Source organism: Acomys russatus, chromosome 16, assembly GCF_903995435.1.
Source record: "Acomys russatus chromosome 16, mAcoRus1.1, whole genome shotgun sequence".
NCBI lineage: Eukaryota > Metazoa > Chordata > Mammalia > Rodentia > Muridae > Acomys > Acomys russatus.
Window position 1 is genome coordinate 6,636,851 of NC_067152.1, and position 14,672 is coordinate 6,651,522.

The following is a 14,672-nucleotide window of genomic DNA, read 5'->3' on the forward strand; positions in this document are numbered from 1 at the left end:
GCCTCTGTGGGTGGGAACACAGCACATTGCTGACCCAGGAGCCTGGACACCGCAGTGCAGACAGCCCCCACCCCTGGGTGACCGACCTGGTGAGGGATGTGAGCCAGCAGTCCTTCCTGTGGGTTTTAGGGTTGCAGGTTTCCTGTGGGAGACTTGGCTTTTGTTTTCCAGATCTGGTTTTTTTTTTGTTTTTTTTTTTTTTTTTGTTTTTTTTTTTTTTGTTTTTTTTGTTTTTTTTTTTTTTTTTTTTGTTTTTTTTTTTTTTTTTTTTTTTTGTTTTTTTTTTTTTTTTGTTTTGTTTTGTTTGTTTTGTTTTGTTTTTTTCTTTCTAGATTAACCCCCAGCACATTGAGGCATGTCTTACTAATGTTATGCAATGGACTTACACAGAAATTCACTTAGTGTCCGCCACCCAATTTTTTTTAATGCGGTATATTCACCTGTAAATAATTTGTGTAAAATTTGACAGAAAAGTCTATTTACTACATTGTAAATACATGTGATGATATATTGTATTATTTTGCTTTTTTGTAAAGCAGTTAGTTGCTGTACATGGATAACAAACAAAACTTTGATTATTCTTGTGTTCGTATTGTTAACTTTTTCCTGCGACTGCGTTAAATCACTTAAAAGAAAATGCTCTGTATTGTGAACTGACCTTGTATATGATCAACTTACTCCCTTTCCCGTCGGGCAGTTCCCTGCCTACAGCCTTGCTGATACTGTAACCAGCAGGAGAAATTCTGCCTGACACAGACTCCATTATGGTGGGGAGATCATAGAACTCCGTTTCAGATCATTGTCCCCACTTACCCGCTTCCTGTGTATGTCCTCCCACCCCACCCCCCTTTTTTAAGTAAAATGTAAATTCAATCTGCTCAAAATTGTGAGGAGTTATTTAATATCTCCACATGCTCCAGACTTTCTCACTTCCTCCCTGGTCTTTTGAAACTTGAGGCCATTTCTGTCCTTGCAGGTGTGTCCTCTGCTCACCCTGAGGCAAAGAGTTGTCCTGAAAGTCAGGTCACTGGGGTAGAACAAATGAGGGCCTGTCATCAATGCTGGGGTTCCCTGATGTCATGAGTGAGCGATGCAAACCACTTCCTCTGAGAGGCATTGTGTCACTCAGCCAGAGCTACTGCCCTGCCCCTGAAGGAGAAGGAAGCGTCCTGCCTCTCACTGAGCAAAGACCCAGTCTGTTTATGGGTAGGTGGAGAGGGCAGGTGAGTTTGGGTCCCACCCCAGGCAAAGACAGACTCACTTGCCAGGCAGGAAAGAAAGCATGTGTGTGTGTTTTAACGTTTTTTGGGCAATTTTGCTGGGCGTCCAGGTTTGAAGACCCCCGAAATTAAGAACTGTAAACTCAGCCATACAAATAACTACCTGTTCTTAGGGCCTAAAGCACCCTGGTCAAAATTAGTCATGTCTCTTGGCCTCTCCAGGTCACACCTCAGCATTCCTAGGCAGCAGGCTCCTAGGTGTGGCCAGGTGTTTGCCAGCACAGGTGCTGTCCTCTGAGCGCCCTCAGATCCCCTTGGCCATGGTGAACAGTCTGGCCAGGAGATGCTGGAGACAAAATGGTAACCTTTAAACTGGAGCACCCAGTGTCCTCTTCTACTCACCCCCGGGCACATCCTGCAGCCGCCACCTCCAGGTAAATACGGGAGCCGCACTACAGTCTTGCCCAGGTCCTTTCTGCTCACCCTAGGAATAAGCAAGAAAGCGTGGCTGAGGGAAAGGCACTAAGAAGGTGTTTACTTGGAAACTCTAGGAGTAAGACATATTTTGAAATATTTAGAACTGGGCTCTGGAGAGATGGCTCAGTGGTTAATTCCACAGGACCCAGGTTCGATTCCCAGCAACTCCATGGCAGCTCACAATTATCTGTAACTCCAGGATCCCTCATACAGACATACATGTAGGCAAAACATTCTTTTTAATTAAATTTAAAACTTGTAGAATGGGAGCAAGACCAGAAATGGGGATGCTGAGTGAACATCGTCAAACACATGATATATGTGGACAAAAATTTCATAATGAAACATGATTTTGTATAATGAATATACCCTACGGATTTTTTTTTTTTAACTGTTAGTGTCTGGGAATGTGCTCAGTGGCAGAGCACTCACCAGATGTGCAAGGTCCTGGGTTCAATCCCCAGCACTTAAAAAGGCCCAACAAAACTGTTGAAGTTGAACTAGAGCGGATCGTTTATACTGCTGTACATATGTCCTTTGACTTCAAAGCCCGTTTTCTTGTTTTCTTTTTTTGGTTTTTCGAGACGGAGTTTCTCTGTGTAGCTCTCACTGTCCTGGACTAGCTTTGTAGACCAGGCTGGACTGATGGAGCTCCAGAGCCTCTGCCTCCCGAGTGCTGGGATTAAAGGCCTGAGCCACCACAGCCAAGCACAAACTGTATCCATCAGTAGCCAGCAGGGGGCTCTGTTGGTCCAGTTTTGTCGAGACCTCAAGGTCACAAATCATCCGGAGCAAAGGCTGGTGCTGCACTGCCCTGAAGAGATGGGACCCCTCCATGTGCGCAGTACAGCATCCACTAACCCACACACAGCTGCTGAGCACGGTAAGGTGTGACTGTAAGGATTAGAATTCCTTAAAACGACATCACTGTCTCCCTGGCTGACCTGAAACTCACTATAAATCAAGCTGGCCTCAAACTCACAGAGACACACCCGCCTCTGCTTCCTGAGTCCTGGGAGTAAAGGTGTGGGCCACCATATCCAGCTGTTAACTGCAGTTTTGTGCCAAGTAGGTGACTCAGTGGGTCAGGGTGCTTGCTTATCAGCCTCAAGCAGCTCATAAAAACCAGTTTTATGGAAAGACAGGTAGGGGAAAAAAAAAAAAGGGCAAAGAATATGAGTGAGTAATCCAGAAGTACCACACAACTGCTAAACGGTGTAAGAGGAAGAAGTCCACACACCTGTTAGTAAACAGGAATGTGCTGATGGGTTTTAGGTCAACTTGACACAAGCTAGAGCTAATTGAAAGGAACTGCAAGTGAGAAAATGCCTCCTTAAGATCTAGCTCTATGGCATCTTCTTAATTAGTGATTGGTGAAGGAGGGCCCAGCCCATTGGGGGTGATGCCATCCCTGAGCTGGTGGTCCTAGGCTCTGTAAGCAGGCTGGAAGGCCAGGCATGGTGGTGCACGCCTTTAATCCCAGCACTCAGGAGGCAGAGGCAGGTGGATCGCTGTGAGTTCAAGGCCAGCCTGGTCTACAAAGTGAGTCCAGGATGGCCAAGGCTACACAGAGAAACCCTGTCTCAAAAAAGAAAAAAAGAAAGAAAAAGAAAAAAGAAAGCAAGCTGAGGTTTAGAGAGATGGCTCAGTGGTTAAGAGCACTGGCTGCTCTTTCATAGGTCCTGAGTTCAATTCCCAGCAACAACATGGTTGCTCATAACCATCTATAATATGATCTGGTGCCCTATTCTGGCGGGCCAGGCATACATGCAGGCAGAACATTGTATACATAATAAATAAACACATCTTTTTTTAATAGGATGATGATGATGATTATTTATTTATTGGTTCTCCTGGACTTGGTTTGTAAACCAGGCAGGCTTTGAACTCACAGTGATCCTCCTGCCTTGGCCTTCCAAGGGCTGGGATTAAAGGCCTGAGCCACCAGCCCAGTTATAAACAAATCTTTTTTTTTTTTTTTTTTTTTTTTTTGCTTTTGGTTTTGGTTTTTCTTTTTCCTGAAACATTTTTTTCTAAACAATCACTTCAGCCCATAGAAGGGAGCTGGTGTCCTGGGCAGAGCAAGGGGCGGAGTCGGGGGGGATAGATGGGCGAGGCCTCACCACTAGCCAGGAAAATGCTTCCCGGAAGAAAAGGCCACGTGATAGCGCAAAGAGGGCAGCTGGCTCAGGAAGGCTCCTTGGATGGGGAAGTGGGGACCATCCATGGAGATGTCACATGCCTGATGTGAGAGTCTACTGATGAACTCCATGTGGAGGGTGGAGTCTGCACCACGTGATGCCTGGTACACAGTAATTGCTTAGCAAGCCAGAGCCTGAGTGTGGTGGATGGTGTCGCCACACCAGGGGCACTGCACCAAAAGGTGGCTTCTGGCTTAAGCCTAGGCCGAGGGTTTGGGGGCTTACTGTTAGGCAGAAGGAGCAGCAGAGGGGAAGCAGAGAATGCAGGCCTGTGCAGCTGGCCCTCCGAAGGTGTGGGGTGGGTGAGGGTGGGGAGGTGGGAGGGGCAATAGCTGCCTGGGAAAAGCTGACTGAAGATTCTAGAGGTAAATGCTAGTGCCCTGCCCATGAGCCATTTTAAGCAGCTGCTTTCAGCATGTAGAGCCCAGTGGAACAGACTTGGAAAGGTTTTGCCATCTTCTCTTAGAATCTTGTAAGGAATAGGTATGGTAGCACATGCCTTTAATCCCAGCACTCTAGAAGCAGATGCAGTTCCAAGCCTGCCAGGGCTATATGGTGAGAACCTGTCTGAAATAAATAAATACGTAAATGATGAGGGGGGTGGTGGTGATGGTGATGGTGATGATGATGATTAATGGGGTGCTGGAGAATTGGTTCAGTGGTAAAGAGCACTAGAAGCTCTTTCAGAGGACCAGGATTTGATTGACAGCACCCATATGGCCGCTCACAACCATCTGAAACTCAGGAGATCCGATGCCCTTTTGTGGCCTCCTTGTGAACTGTATGTACATCATGCAGAGACATACAGACAGGCAAAACATTCACATGCATAAAATAAATTACAAATTAAAAATAATAAGAGGACCCTAGAAGGAACTTCACCCATCAGCATCCTGCTTCTGAGAGCTGGAGAGGTTCTGGGTGGGCAGCCCTCCTCACCCAAGCTCCTGCAGACAAGGAAGGATAAGGGGTTTTTGTTTTGGTTTTGGTTTTGTTTTGTTTTGTTTTGTTTTGTTTTTTGGTTTTTTTTGCGACAGGGTTTCTCTGTGTAGCCTTGGCCATCCTGGACTCACTTTGTAGACCAGGCTGGCCTCCAACTCACAGCGATCCGCCTGCCTCTGCCTCCCGAGTGCTGGGATTAAAGGCATGCGCCACGATGCCCGGCTGAAGGATAAGGTTTTAAGACCCCGTGCTACCCCTGTGTAGCCCAGGCCAGCCCGGGCCCCATCACCCCCAGGGCATGCTGTGTGAGGCTGGAAGCTGTGAGTGCTCTACACTCTGCAAGTGAGGTATATTTGAGACAGGTGGAGAAGGAAGATAATTTTTGCCACCTTCTCCCCTCCAAAGTGATAATTATTCATGGTCTGAGAAATCACAGCAGCAGGCTGTAAGTCCCGCCCCACTTCTGGGCAGACTTGTGGATTGACTGCAGAGGAAGAAGTGCAGCCCCTTGGGCCTGGGCTTGAAGCTCGGCTGATGGAAAAATACACAAGAGGCCCTGGGTTGCATCGTCAATATTGCATATGCCATGGGACGTGGCACGGGCCTGTATGTGACCGTAGCGCTTGGGAGGTGGAGGCAGGAAGATCATCACTAACTACACAGTGAGTCAGAGGCCAACCTGGGCTACACGAGACCCTGTGTCAGCAGTACATCCCCTGTAGACCGGCTCTGAGCCTGTGTGTACTGACACATGGATAAGCCGCTGTGTGCCAGACACTGGGCAAAGCACACCGCAAGCAAGCTTTCCTTAAATACGTCCCAGACCTGAACAAAGTGGACACTATAACCCCTGCTATCCAGACAGGAAAACTGACACAGAGCATCGTGGGGCTGAGGGAGCATAGACCTTGACCGGCTCAGCTGGAGATATGACTGAGGATTAACAACTCACACCAGGTGCTTTTGGACAACCACAAACCAGCAAAGCTTAGTAGCGTGGTGATTTAAACACAAATGTGACGTCACGCCCCCTCTCTCTTGGAAGTCAGGAGGCCAAATGCATGTGTTGGCAGGGCTGTGCCCCTGCAGAAGCTCTCTGGAAATTCTCTCCCTGACCCCTTCAGAGTCTCTGAGCTGTGGCAGAAGGGCTCCTGGTTCATCCCAGGGACACGAAGCCCTCTTGTGCCACTGAGCTTGCCTCTGATCCTTCATATGGATTCCTGAGCTTGCAATAGGATCCTTACAAAGGAGTGCTCAGGAGCGACCCACAAGGACAAGGCTTCCTATAGGAGGCACCACCTCCACAGGGAGAGGAAGAGGTAGGGGTAAGAGTGAGTGACTCAGGCTGGAGAGATGGCTCAGAGGTTAAGAGCACTGACTGCTCTTCCGAAGGTCCCAAGTTCAATTCCCAGCACGCACATGGTGGCTTACAACCACTTGTAATGAGATCTGGTGCCTTCTTGTGGTGGGCAGACATACATGAAGGCAGAATACTATATAAATAATAAATAAATCTTTAAAAAATAATAATAATAAATAAATGAGTGAGTGACTCCCAGACCTGGAGGCAGGAAGGAGCTAGGGTGCTTCCAATAGCTGAGGAGAAGCAGGGATGACGCTAAAAGCCTGTGTGGTCTCTGCACTGGAGAAATTGAAGGAGGATTGTGAGTTGGGAGCCAGCCTGGGCTCCAGAGCTCAAAACTATCCCAGAAATCTGGTAAGGGACGGCTTTGGAATTTGCTTCCGTCATGGGGCTGGAGAGAGGGCTCAGAGGTTAAGAGTACTGATTGCTCTTCCAAAAGTCAGGCGTTCAATTCCCAGCAACCACATGGTGGCTCACAACCATCTGTAATGAGATCTGGTGCCCTCTTCTGGTGTGCGGGCCAAAACACTGTCTACTAAATAAATAAATAAGTCTTTAGAAGGGATTTGCTTCCTTCCTGTTTTTGTGGAGAACTTGTAATGTGGTCATGGGCTTCGGACTTGGTTCCCTTGGGATTGATCTGAGGCCCCATGTAGGCCAGTTGAGGTGGGTGAGGTCGCTTGCTTTCCTGGTGCCCACTTCTGGGGGTTGCGTTGCCCTACATTCTTGTAGCTCCCACCAGGGGGCAGACCCTGCCTTCCATTTTCTATTCATTCACTCATTCATTCATTCATTCATTCATGTATTAGTATCTCACAGAGAGGCATCCAGCTACCAGGAAAACCCAAAACAAACAAAAACACAAAACAAAACAAACAACAACAACAACAACAACAAACAACTTCCCAGAACAGCACACCTCCCCTCTCATTGGACTGACATCATGGACATATCATGCTCTGATCCTTAAATCCACAAGGCTTTCTTCCTAGGGAGATCTGACCTCTGGAAGAATTAGAGCATCAAATGGGGACAGCCTGGTTCACCCCCCGAAGTCAAGAGGACAGGGGAGAGTCAGCCGTCACCACGAAGGACATCCATATTTGAGACTCATCCTGAAGACCAGAGTGGAATAGGAGGCTCAGAGAGGGGAGGCCGTGTGATCCTCGTGCAGAACTGGGTCCAAGTCCGCTGCACTCCCTGTCCAGGCTACGGAGTTGCTCTGGGCTCCTGTAAGGAATGGAGCTGACCATCTCCCCTAAGGCTCCCACTTTGACCAGAGATCAGGGACATGAGGTGACTAAGAGGTATCACGACCTTTAGCGTTTCCCAGCCATAGTGCAGGACATGCACACTCTAGCAGAGTTTCAGAAATACGTGGGAATTTAGAAGAAGGGCTCTGAACTTAGGGGCCAGAGGGGCTGTGAGGGAAGTGCGAGAGCCCTGGGTTCCCAAGCCAAGGGTGTCCTGGGCCCTGATGACACTAAGCCTAATGGAAGGCCTCACTCTTTCATCCTTCCACCTACTTCTAGTCCCCTCCAGCCGCTACCCTTCCAGGGTCCCTGCACCTCCTCACTGCGCCCCTCCTTTTCCCTCAACAAGCTGCGCGGCCTCTGGCGTTGGGGGCGGGGTCCTCGGCTTTTTGGGAAGCGAACGTAATGATCAAACGCAGTAAGGTGGGAAACACCTGCAACCCCGAGAGCTGACAAAGGATGCAAGCCCGTGTGCACCAGCTAGCCGCGGGGGTTCACCGCCTGCGCGGGGGTCGCCCCCATCCTGGAGCTCAGGTCTAGGAGGGGCGGGGCCTGGGGCGGCTCGGGTCTTTTGTCTGCGGCCCCGCCCCGCCCCGCCCCAACGCGGGCCCGCGGCGCGCGGCAGACACGAGCGGCTGACACGAGCGGCCGCCGCGGGCGGAGGCTGCGCGCCGCAGACCCGGGCCGTGCGAGCGCGATGGCGGCGGCGCGGGGCTCGGGCTAGCTGCGGGCGGCGCGGATGGCGGGCGGCGCGGGCTGGGCGGGCGCCCCCGCGGCTCTGCTGCGCTCCGTGCGCCGCCTGCGCGAAGTGTTCGAGGTGTGCGGCCGCGACCCCGACGGCTTTCTACGCGTGGAGCGCGTCGCGGCGCTCGGCCTGCGCTTCGGCCAAGGCGAGGAGGTAAGGAGCTCGCGCGCGCATCCCCAAGCCAGGGGAAACCGCAGGGACAACCTCCCCACCCCCCTCGCGCAATCACGCTCTGGGAGGGAAGAGGTGCTCTCAAAATCTAGCCCCTGAACACCCCTTCCCACCCACACCAAGTCGCAAGGGTATGTGTGCGCCCACCGCTAGGCCTAGGGGTGACAGGGACAAGCAGGGACGCGCTGCAGTCTCTGGTCCTTAGCTGCATCCACCCGACCTAGAACAGAAGGAGATGTCTGCTTGGGGCCACCCTGTCTGTCCCAGTTCCTGGTGACCTCCCACTCAAGCTAAATGGGCAGGCCTGGCTGGCAGCGGGCTGTGCTGGCTGTAGCGGGCCAGCCGGGACCAAGCTGGGGAGTGGTTAGCTGAGCCTCTGGTGTTGGTGTTGGGCCATGGGATGCAGAGAGCAGATTTGTGGGGACTGTCAGCCTGTCTGGAACGTCAAGACTGAACTGCTAGTGTGGGATGGTTAACTACCCATTGGACTAGTGTCCTCTTGTCATCCACGGGGGGGGGGGGGGGCTAGTATCCGTGTCTGAGGGGACATCGTGTTTATGCAACCCTGCGCTGTTCGGTGTCTCTGGATGCAGAAGCCCTGGCTGGGTTTTTGGGTTTCCAAGGCCATCCGAGCCCCCAGGCTTTATGTTATATGGGGAGCTGAGGAGCATGTACTGGGTGGTACTCTGTTCTCAGGACAGGTCAGGATGGCGATTCAGAACATGGGCTCTGACCAGTTGAGCTGTTGCCTTCTTGTCACCTGACAAGTGGGAGGAAGTAACAATCCCTTTCTAGGTGGCTGGGCACTGGCCAGCATCTGGAAATCCCCGAGAGCAGGAGGTGGGGGAGGGAGGCAGGTGTCAGGTGTGAGGACTCTGGTCCCTCATCCTAGGCAGCTTATTTTTGTCCTTGAAGCCCGTTCTTCATCGATTCTCTGCTTTGCTTGGGAGCATCTCCTCAGCCCTTCTTCCACTGAGGATGGCAGTGCTCCTCTTCTTGGCCAGCATCTCCCACCTGAGCAGGCCAAGCAGCCTCTCGAACGCACAGCACGGGAGGCTGCAGGTTGCTGATGTGGAGACCCTCCTTACCTTTGCTTGGAACGTGGAATCCGAAATCAGAAAACCTCAGGCGGGGGAATGGCCTGACTGCAACCTCTGGCAGGAGGCCAAAGCCCTATAACCGTGCCCCGGGCTGGACAGACACCTCCCGCCATTAGATCCTCCCCCCACCCCACCCCACCCCGTCCCCTCTACACTCCAGAAACAAGCCTGCTTGTCAGTTGGTCACCATGGTTCTGCCTTCTGCACCGTAGCCTTTAAATCCTTGAAGACATCACTCCTTGGCCCCTGTCCCTTCCCACCCTCTCACCCTTGTCTGAAGCTCCAAGCCATTTCCAATCCTTGCAGCAGGGGCCTGATTTCTGCAGATGCTGCTGGTGACTTGTTGGAATATTTTGCTAGCATTACTAGGGTTGGACCTGGTCAGCGAGTGCGTGCACAGACACACACACACACACACACACACACACACACACACACACACACACACACACACACACAAGAGGTCCTACAGCATTCTCTACTCATACCAAATTTCTGATTACCAAAATCTCCAGGGATCTGTTTGGGAAAACTTCTGCCTAGGCAGAGATCCTTCACCCTGGGGGCCTGGCCTGTGATTCCTGTACTTACGAGATACTCTTGTATTCTGTGGGACTACAGCAGGTTGCAAATGCATTTCTGTCCCCCAGGGAGATGACACTCTGGTCACCTCCTTCACGGGCTCCCCCTGCACTTTCATGAGATCATACTGCACCGTGTACTCTAGCCCAGCCCAGCCCCCCCCCCCCTCCTCCCCATCCCCCCACCCCCTCTCCACCACCCCACCCCTCCCTTCCCCCCCCCCGCCCCCGCACACCCAGAACCGAGCCTGGTGTTTGAGCTTACATGAAGCTACCGTCGTTATCGTTATTTATTATGCAGACCCTTTCCACAGTTCTCTACTTGGCCCCGAAATGTCTGGTTCTGGTGTTGGTTTTGGTTGTGGGTTTTTGGTTTTTGTTTTGTTTTGTTTTTTAAGCTTCTTCCCTCTCTCTGCAGGACTGTGCAGTTACTCCTGCCCCATGTGACCCTGGCACAGTCCCCTGCAGGACTGACTTGTTAAAGAGGACAGGAATGTTGTCTCTTGTTAGTTTCTTTTTTTTGTTTTGTTTTGTTTTTGTTTGTTTGTTTGTTTGTTTGTTTTTTGGGTTTCTCTGTGTAGCCTTGGCCATCCTGGACTCACTTTGTAGACCAGGCTGGCCTCGAACTCACAGCGATCCCCCTGCCTCTGCTTCCTGAGTGCAGGGATTAAAGGCGTGCCAACACGCCTGGCTCTCTTGTTAGTTTCTTAAATCTAAGCCTGTGGCTCCACCCTTGTTCTTACTCACTTTCATCTTGGGGTTTTTTTTTTTTTTTTTGAGGCGGGCAGGAGGAAGTGTTTGTTGGTTTGGTTTGGTTTGGGTGTGTGTGTGTGTGTGTGTGTGTGAGAGAGAGAGAGAGAGAGAGAGAGAGAGAGAGAGAGAGAGAGAGAGAGAGAGAGAGAGAGAGAGATTTCCCGTGCTGCGGTAGTTGGTGATGTCGGGTGTTCCCGGAATCCACCAGCTGAGGGAGGAGAGGATGCAGGGCAGGACCACGGACAGGGCCTGAGGCTCAGCCTGGCTGCTCTGCACTCTGCATACCAAGGCCCCTGGAATCACACTGCTCGCTACACACCAAATCCAACAACTCCACCGGAGCAGTGTTCCTCACATAGATGGAATTCCTTCCAAAAGTGCTGTGAGCTTGGGCTGTTTCCCTTGTGTTTGTTTACACATCTGCCTATGGCATTGATTTGCCAACCCACCTGAGTGGACAGTGATTGATCATTCGTTAGGCATGAGGTTCCAGACCTGCATTTCACCGGCTACCCTGGCATACCAGGAAGACCATATCAAACACGGTAGCTTTTAAAGGATGAATTTCCCATGAAAGCCTAAGTGAGTAGATGAATTAATACTGCAAAAAAACCCCTACAGAGGGGAAAGCCAGGGGCCGAGAATGTAGTGCTTTCCTACTATGTGTGAGCACTGGGTTTGGCTCCCAGAGCTCCATTTAAAACAAAACAAGAAAATGGATATGGCTGCACAAGATCGGGCCCCCGGAAAATCCTGTCACGGTGTAGGGAGGGACCCACAAGGCCCCCCAGCCCTTTGTGAACATTTACAGGCAATTAATAGTAGCTATGGGGGAGGGGCTCATGAGGACAGCTCCTCCCTAAGGATGTATAAGCAGCTAATGGCTGCTGGGGAGGAGGAGCCATTATCTTTAATGATGTAGCCACCGGTGAGGTGGCCATGCTCCTGTAAATAAGTGCTCTCCCCAAGGTTCCTGTAAGTGACCCTAATGGACTTCATTGGGTCAACAAGAAGTGGGGGGGGGGGAGGGGAGGACATGAAAGGGGAGGAAGGCGCTTCGCTCGGGAGAGGACCACTAGGGGGAGGAGGGCAAGAGAGGTTAGTGGAGGGTGAAAATGATCGCATACATTCCACGCATGCACAAAAATACAACGAATTCAATTATTAATGCGTATTAATGCAAGCTAATAAAAAAAAACAAACAAAAATTTAAAGGCAGACATGGCATCACATACTTGTAATCCTGGAGGTAGAGGCAGGAGGATCAGAAGTTCAAGGTTGGGGCCAGGGGGATGGCCGAGCGAAGACAAGCTTGCCACAAAAGCCTGGCCACCAGAGTCCAGTCCCCCAGATCTCACAGTGGAGGAAAGAGATCTGACTCCTGAGAGCTGTCCTCTGAGCTCCACATGTGCGCCGTGGCACCTGTGCGTCCGCACATGGCAAATAGAAGAAATTCAAAGCCACCCTTAGTTACATAGGGAGTTTGAGGCCAGCCTGGGATACAAGAGACCCTGTTTTAAACACACACACAAACACACAGTGTTCACTTCAGCCACACATATACTAATTTGTAACAATACAGAAATTAGCATGGCCCCTGTGCAAGGATGACATGCATGACATGCAAAATTCATGGAGTGTTCCATATTTAAAATAAGTAAATAATCATGCACTCTGTATGAGGTAATTCTGCATCGAGCAGGGGAGGCCTGACTCCCCACTCCTTAAGTGTGAGTTACTCCATGACTTCCTCAGAGTCCAGTAGGAGAAGAGGAGAAAAGGCAACCTGGCAGATGCCACCCCAGAATGTCACCAGGGTCAACGCCAGCCCTGGGTGTGATGGGATAAGAGCGCGTCTCCCCAACCTGCTACACCATAGCCGTGAGAGAAACAGCAGACAACCCCTCCCCCAGCACCACACGAGGACATTCCCCTAGGCTGTCGCCAGAACGCCTTAAAGTGGCCAAGGAGAGCAGTGAGTGTCCGTAATGTGGAGTCCTGCATGGAGTCCTAGGACAATACGGGGACACCAGTTAGAAAGGCAGGGGTCTGAAGTATGGACTTCATTGGCCATGTTACGTGTCCGTCAGACTGGCCTCCCGTATCCCCCTAACTTGATAACCTCAGATCTTGGTGCCACTCGGAGGCCTGAGCTGCGGTTGGCTGTGCTGGGAGCAGGGGCTCACGGGGACCTGTGCGTCTTGCTGGGTGTCCTGGATCCAGCTTGAATGACTTAGCAAAGGCCCCCTCAATGGCCACATTGTGCCTGAGACGCAGGCTGTAGAGCAGGAGGAAGCACTCAGTCGTGTGTAAGGGTTTGGCAGGCACTAGGCATGCCGCTGCCTCGGTGCTGGGATCTGTACGGTATGTGTGGACTGGCAGTGAAGGAGAATTAGACTCTTCAGACTTTCTAAGCAGCAAGAGGTATGACCCGAAGGTATAACGGGCAGGGAACCCTGAAGTGCAGAGGCTTCCATGGACTCCCCTGGGTGCCTGGCAGGTGGGTTGGAACTTTACCACATACTGCATGGGTGCAAAGAGGCCTTCGGCCCCAAGCCCGGTGCGTCCATAGCCCCAGAAGCTCTCCCCAGCACTGGGAAGGATGCCGGAAGCAAAGGAAGAGAAAGGAGATGCAGGTGTGGAAAGAGGTGGACGGAGGGGCTTTAGCCTGGCGTGGCAGCGATGAAGGAAAGCTGGCCCAGATTAATCCTGTGGGCTGCCCAGCTCTGACAGCCCCACAGGGACACTTGGCTCAGAGATCCAACATGCTGAGCTTGTTGTCCGGGGGCAGGGGGGATGCAGAATTAGGACTGTTCCTGAGGACCCGGGTGTCCCCGACACCCATGTGTGAGACCTACCGCAGCAGGAACACCTGTGCTCCCCAGTGTTTTCTGTGGCAGGAGGGGCACAGCCTTGGCAGTCCCACCAGGTTGGGTAGAAGGGAACCTGGAACCCTAGACAGCTGTCTGGGATTGAAGGCTGAGCAGAGCAGAGCCCAGGCAGGGAGCAGCAGCCTGGAAACATCCTGCTGTCTGCCTTCCCCATCCTGCCCTATCAAGTGTGCAGCACCCCACGTTTGTATAGAGCTGTCATTCTGCTTTTGTGTTTTTCTTGTCGATGTTACGTTTTGTTTTAGTTTTGAGACAGGGTCTTGTTTAGCCTAGACTAATGTCCTACACGCCATGTAAGTGAGCATGACCTTGAACTCCTGATTGCCTGCTTACACGCCCTGAGTGCTAAGGCTGCAAGCATGTGGCCATGCTCGGCTCTACAGAGTAATTGTGAAGCATGCTTCCTATACACATTTCTAGTGTGAGGCCTTTCCCCCTCCATTTGCCTCTTATGTCCCTACTATGTGCCAGGGCTGGGAAACAGCAGGGCTGTGTGCCTAAGCCCTAAGTGAGGCTGGAACCATGGCTAGAAAAGAGACTGGTAGCAAGGCAAGTGGTGTATGCCTTTAATCCCAGCGCTTGGGGACAGAGGTAGGTGGATCCCTGTGAGTTCAAGACCAGCCTGATCTACCTAGTGAGTTTCAACACAGCCAGGGCTATGTGGAGAGACCCTGTTGGGATCAGGGAGGGAGAGACAGAGAAACAGAGGATATAGTGAGAGAGGAGTAGAGGGGGGAAAGGCAGAGAGACAGGGAAAAGAGAGAAAGAGTATGTGTCTGGCAGTTTAAAAGTGGACACTCTAGCCAGGTGCAGTGGCGCGTGCCTGTAATCCCAGCACTTGGGGAGGCAGAGGCAGGCAGAGCTCTGTAAGTTCAAAGCTACCCTGTTCTACAAAGCGAATCCAGGACAGCCAACGCTACACAGAGAAACCCTGTCTGGAAAAACTTAAAAAAAAAAAAAAAAAAAAAAGCCAGG

General features: G+C 51.4%; 1 protein-coding gene and 1 non-coding gene across 3 annotated transcripts in view; both read left to right on the top strand.

Moving 5' to 3' along the window:
* The first annotated feature begins 8,195 nt into the window (after positions 1-8,195).
* The window catches only part of Rab11fip4 (RAB11 family interacting protein 4), a 108,070-nt gene continuing 101,593 nt past the window's right edge, over positions 8,196-14,672 (top strand). The window contains exon 1 of one of the 2 annotated variants that reach the window (XM_051158075.1): positions 8,196-8,354. In XM_051158075.1, the coding sequence (XP_051014032.1) occupies positions 8,196-8,354 (159 nt within the window). The remainder of the gene's footprint in view (positions 8,355-14,672) is intronic. The other variant, XM_051158077.1, reaches the window with a different exon arrangement.
* Positions 12,346-12,449, top strand: LOC127200861 (U6 spliceosomal RNA). Its single transcript, XR_007832088.1, has one exon. It is a non-coding gene; the product is annotated as a U6 spliceosomal RNA (small nuclear RNA).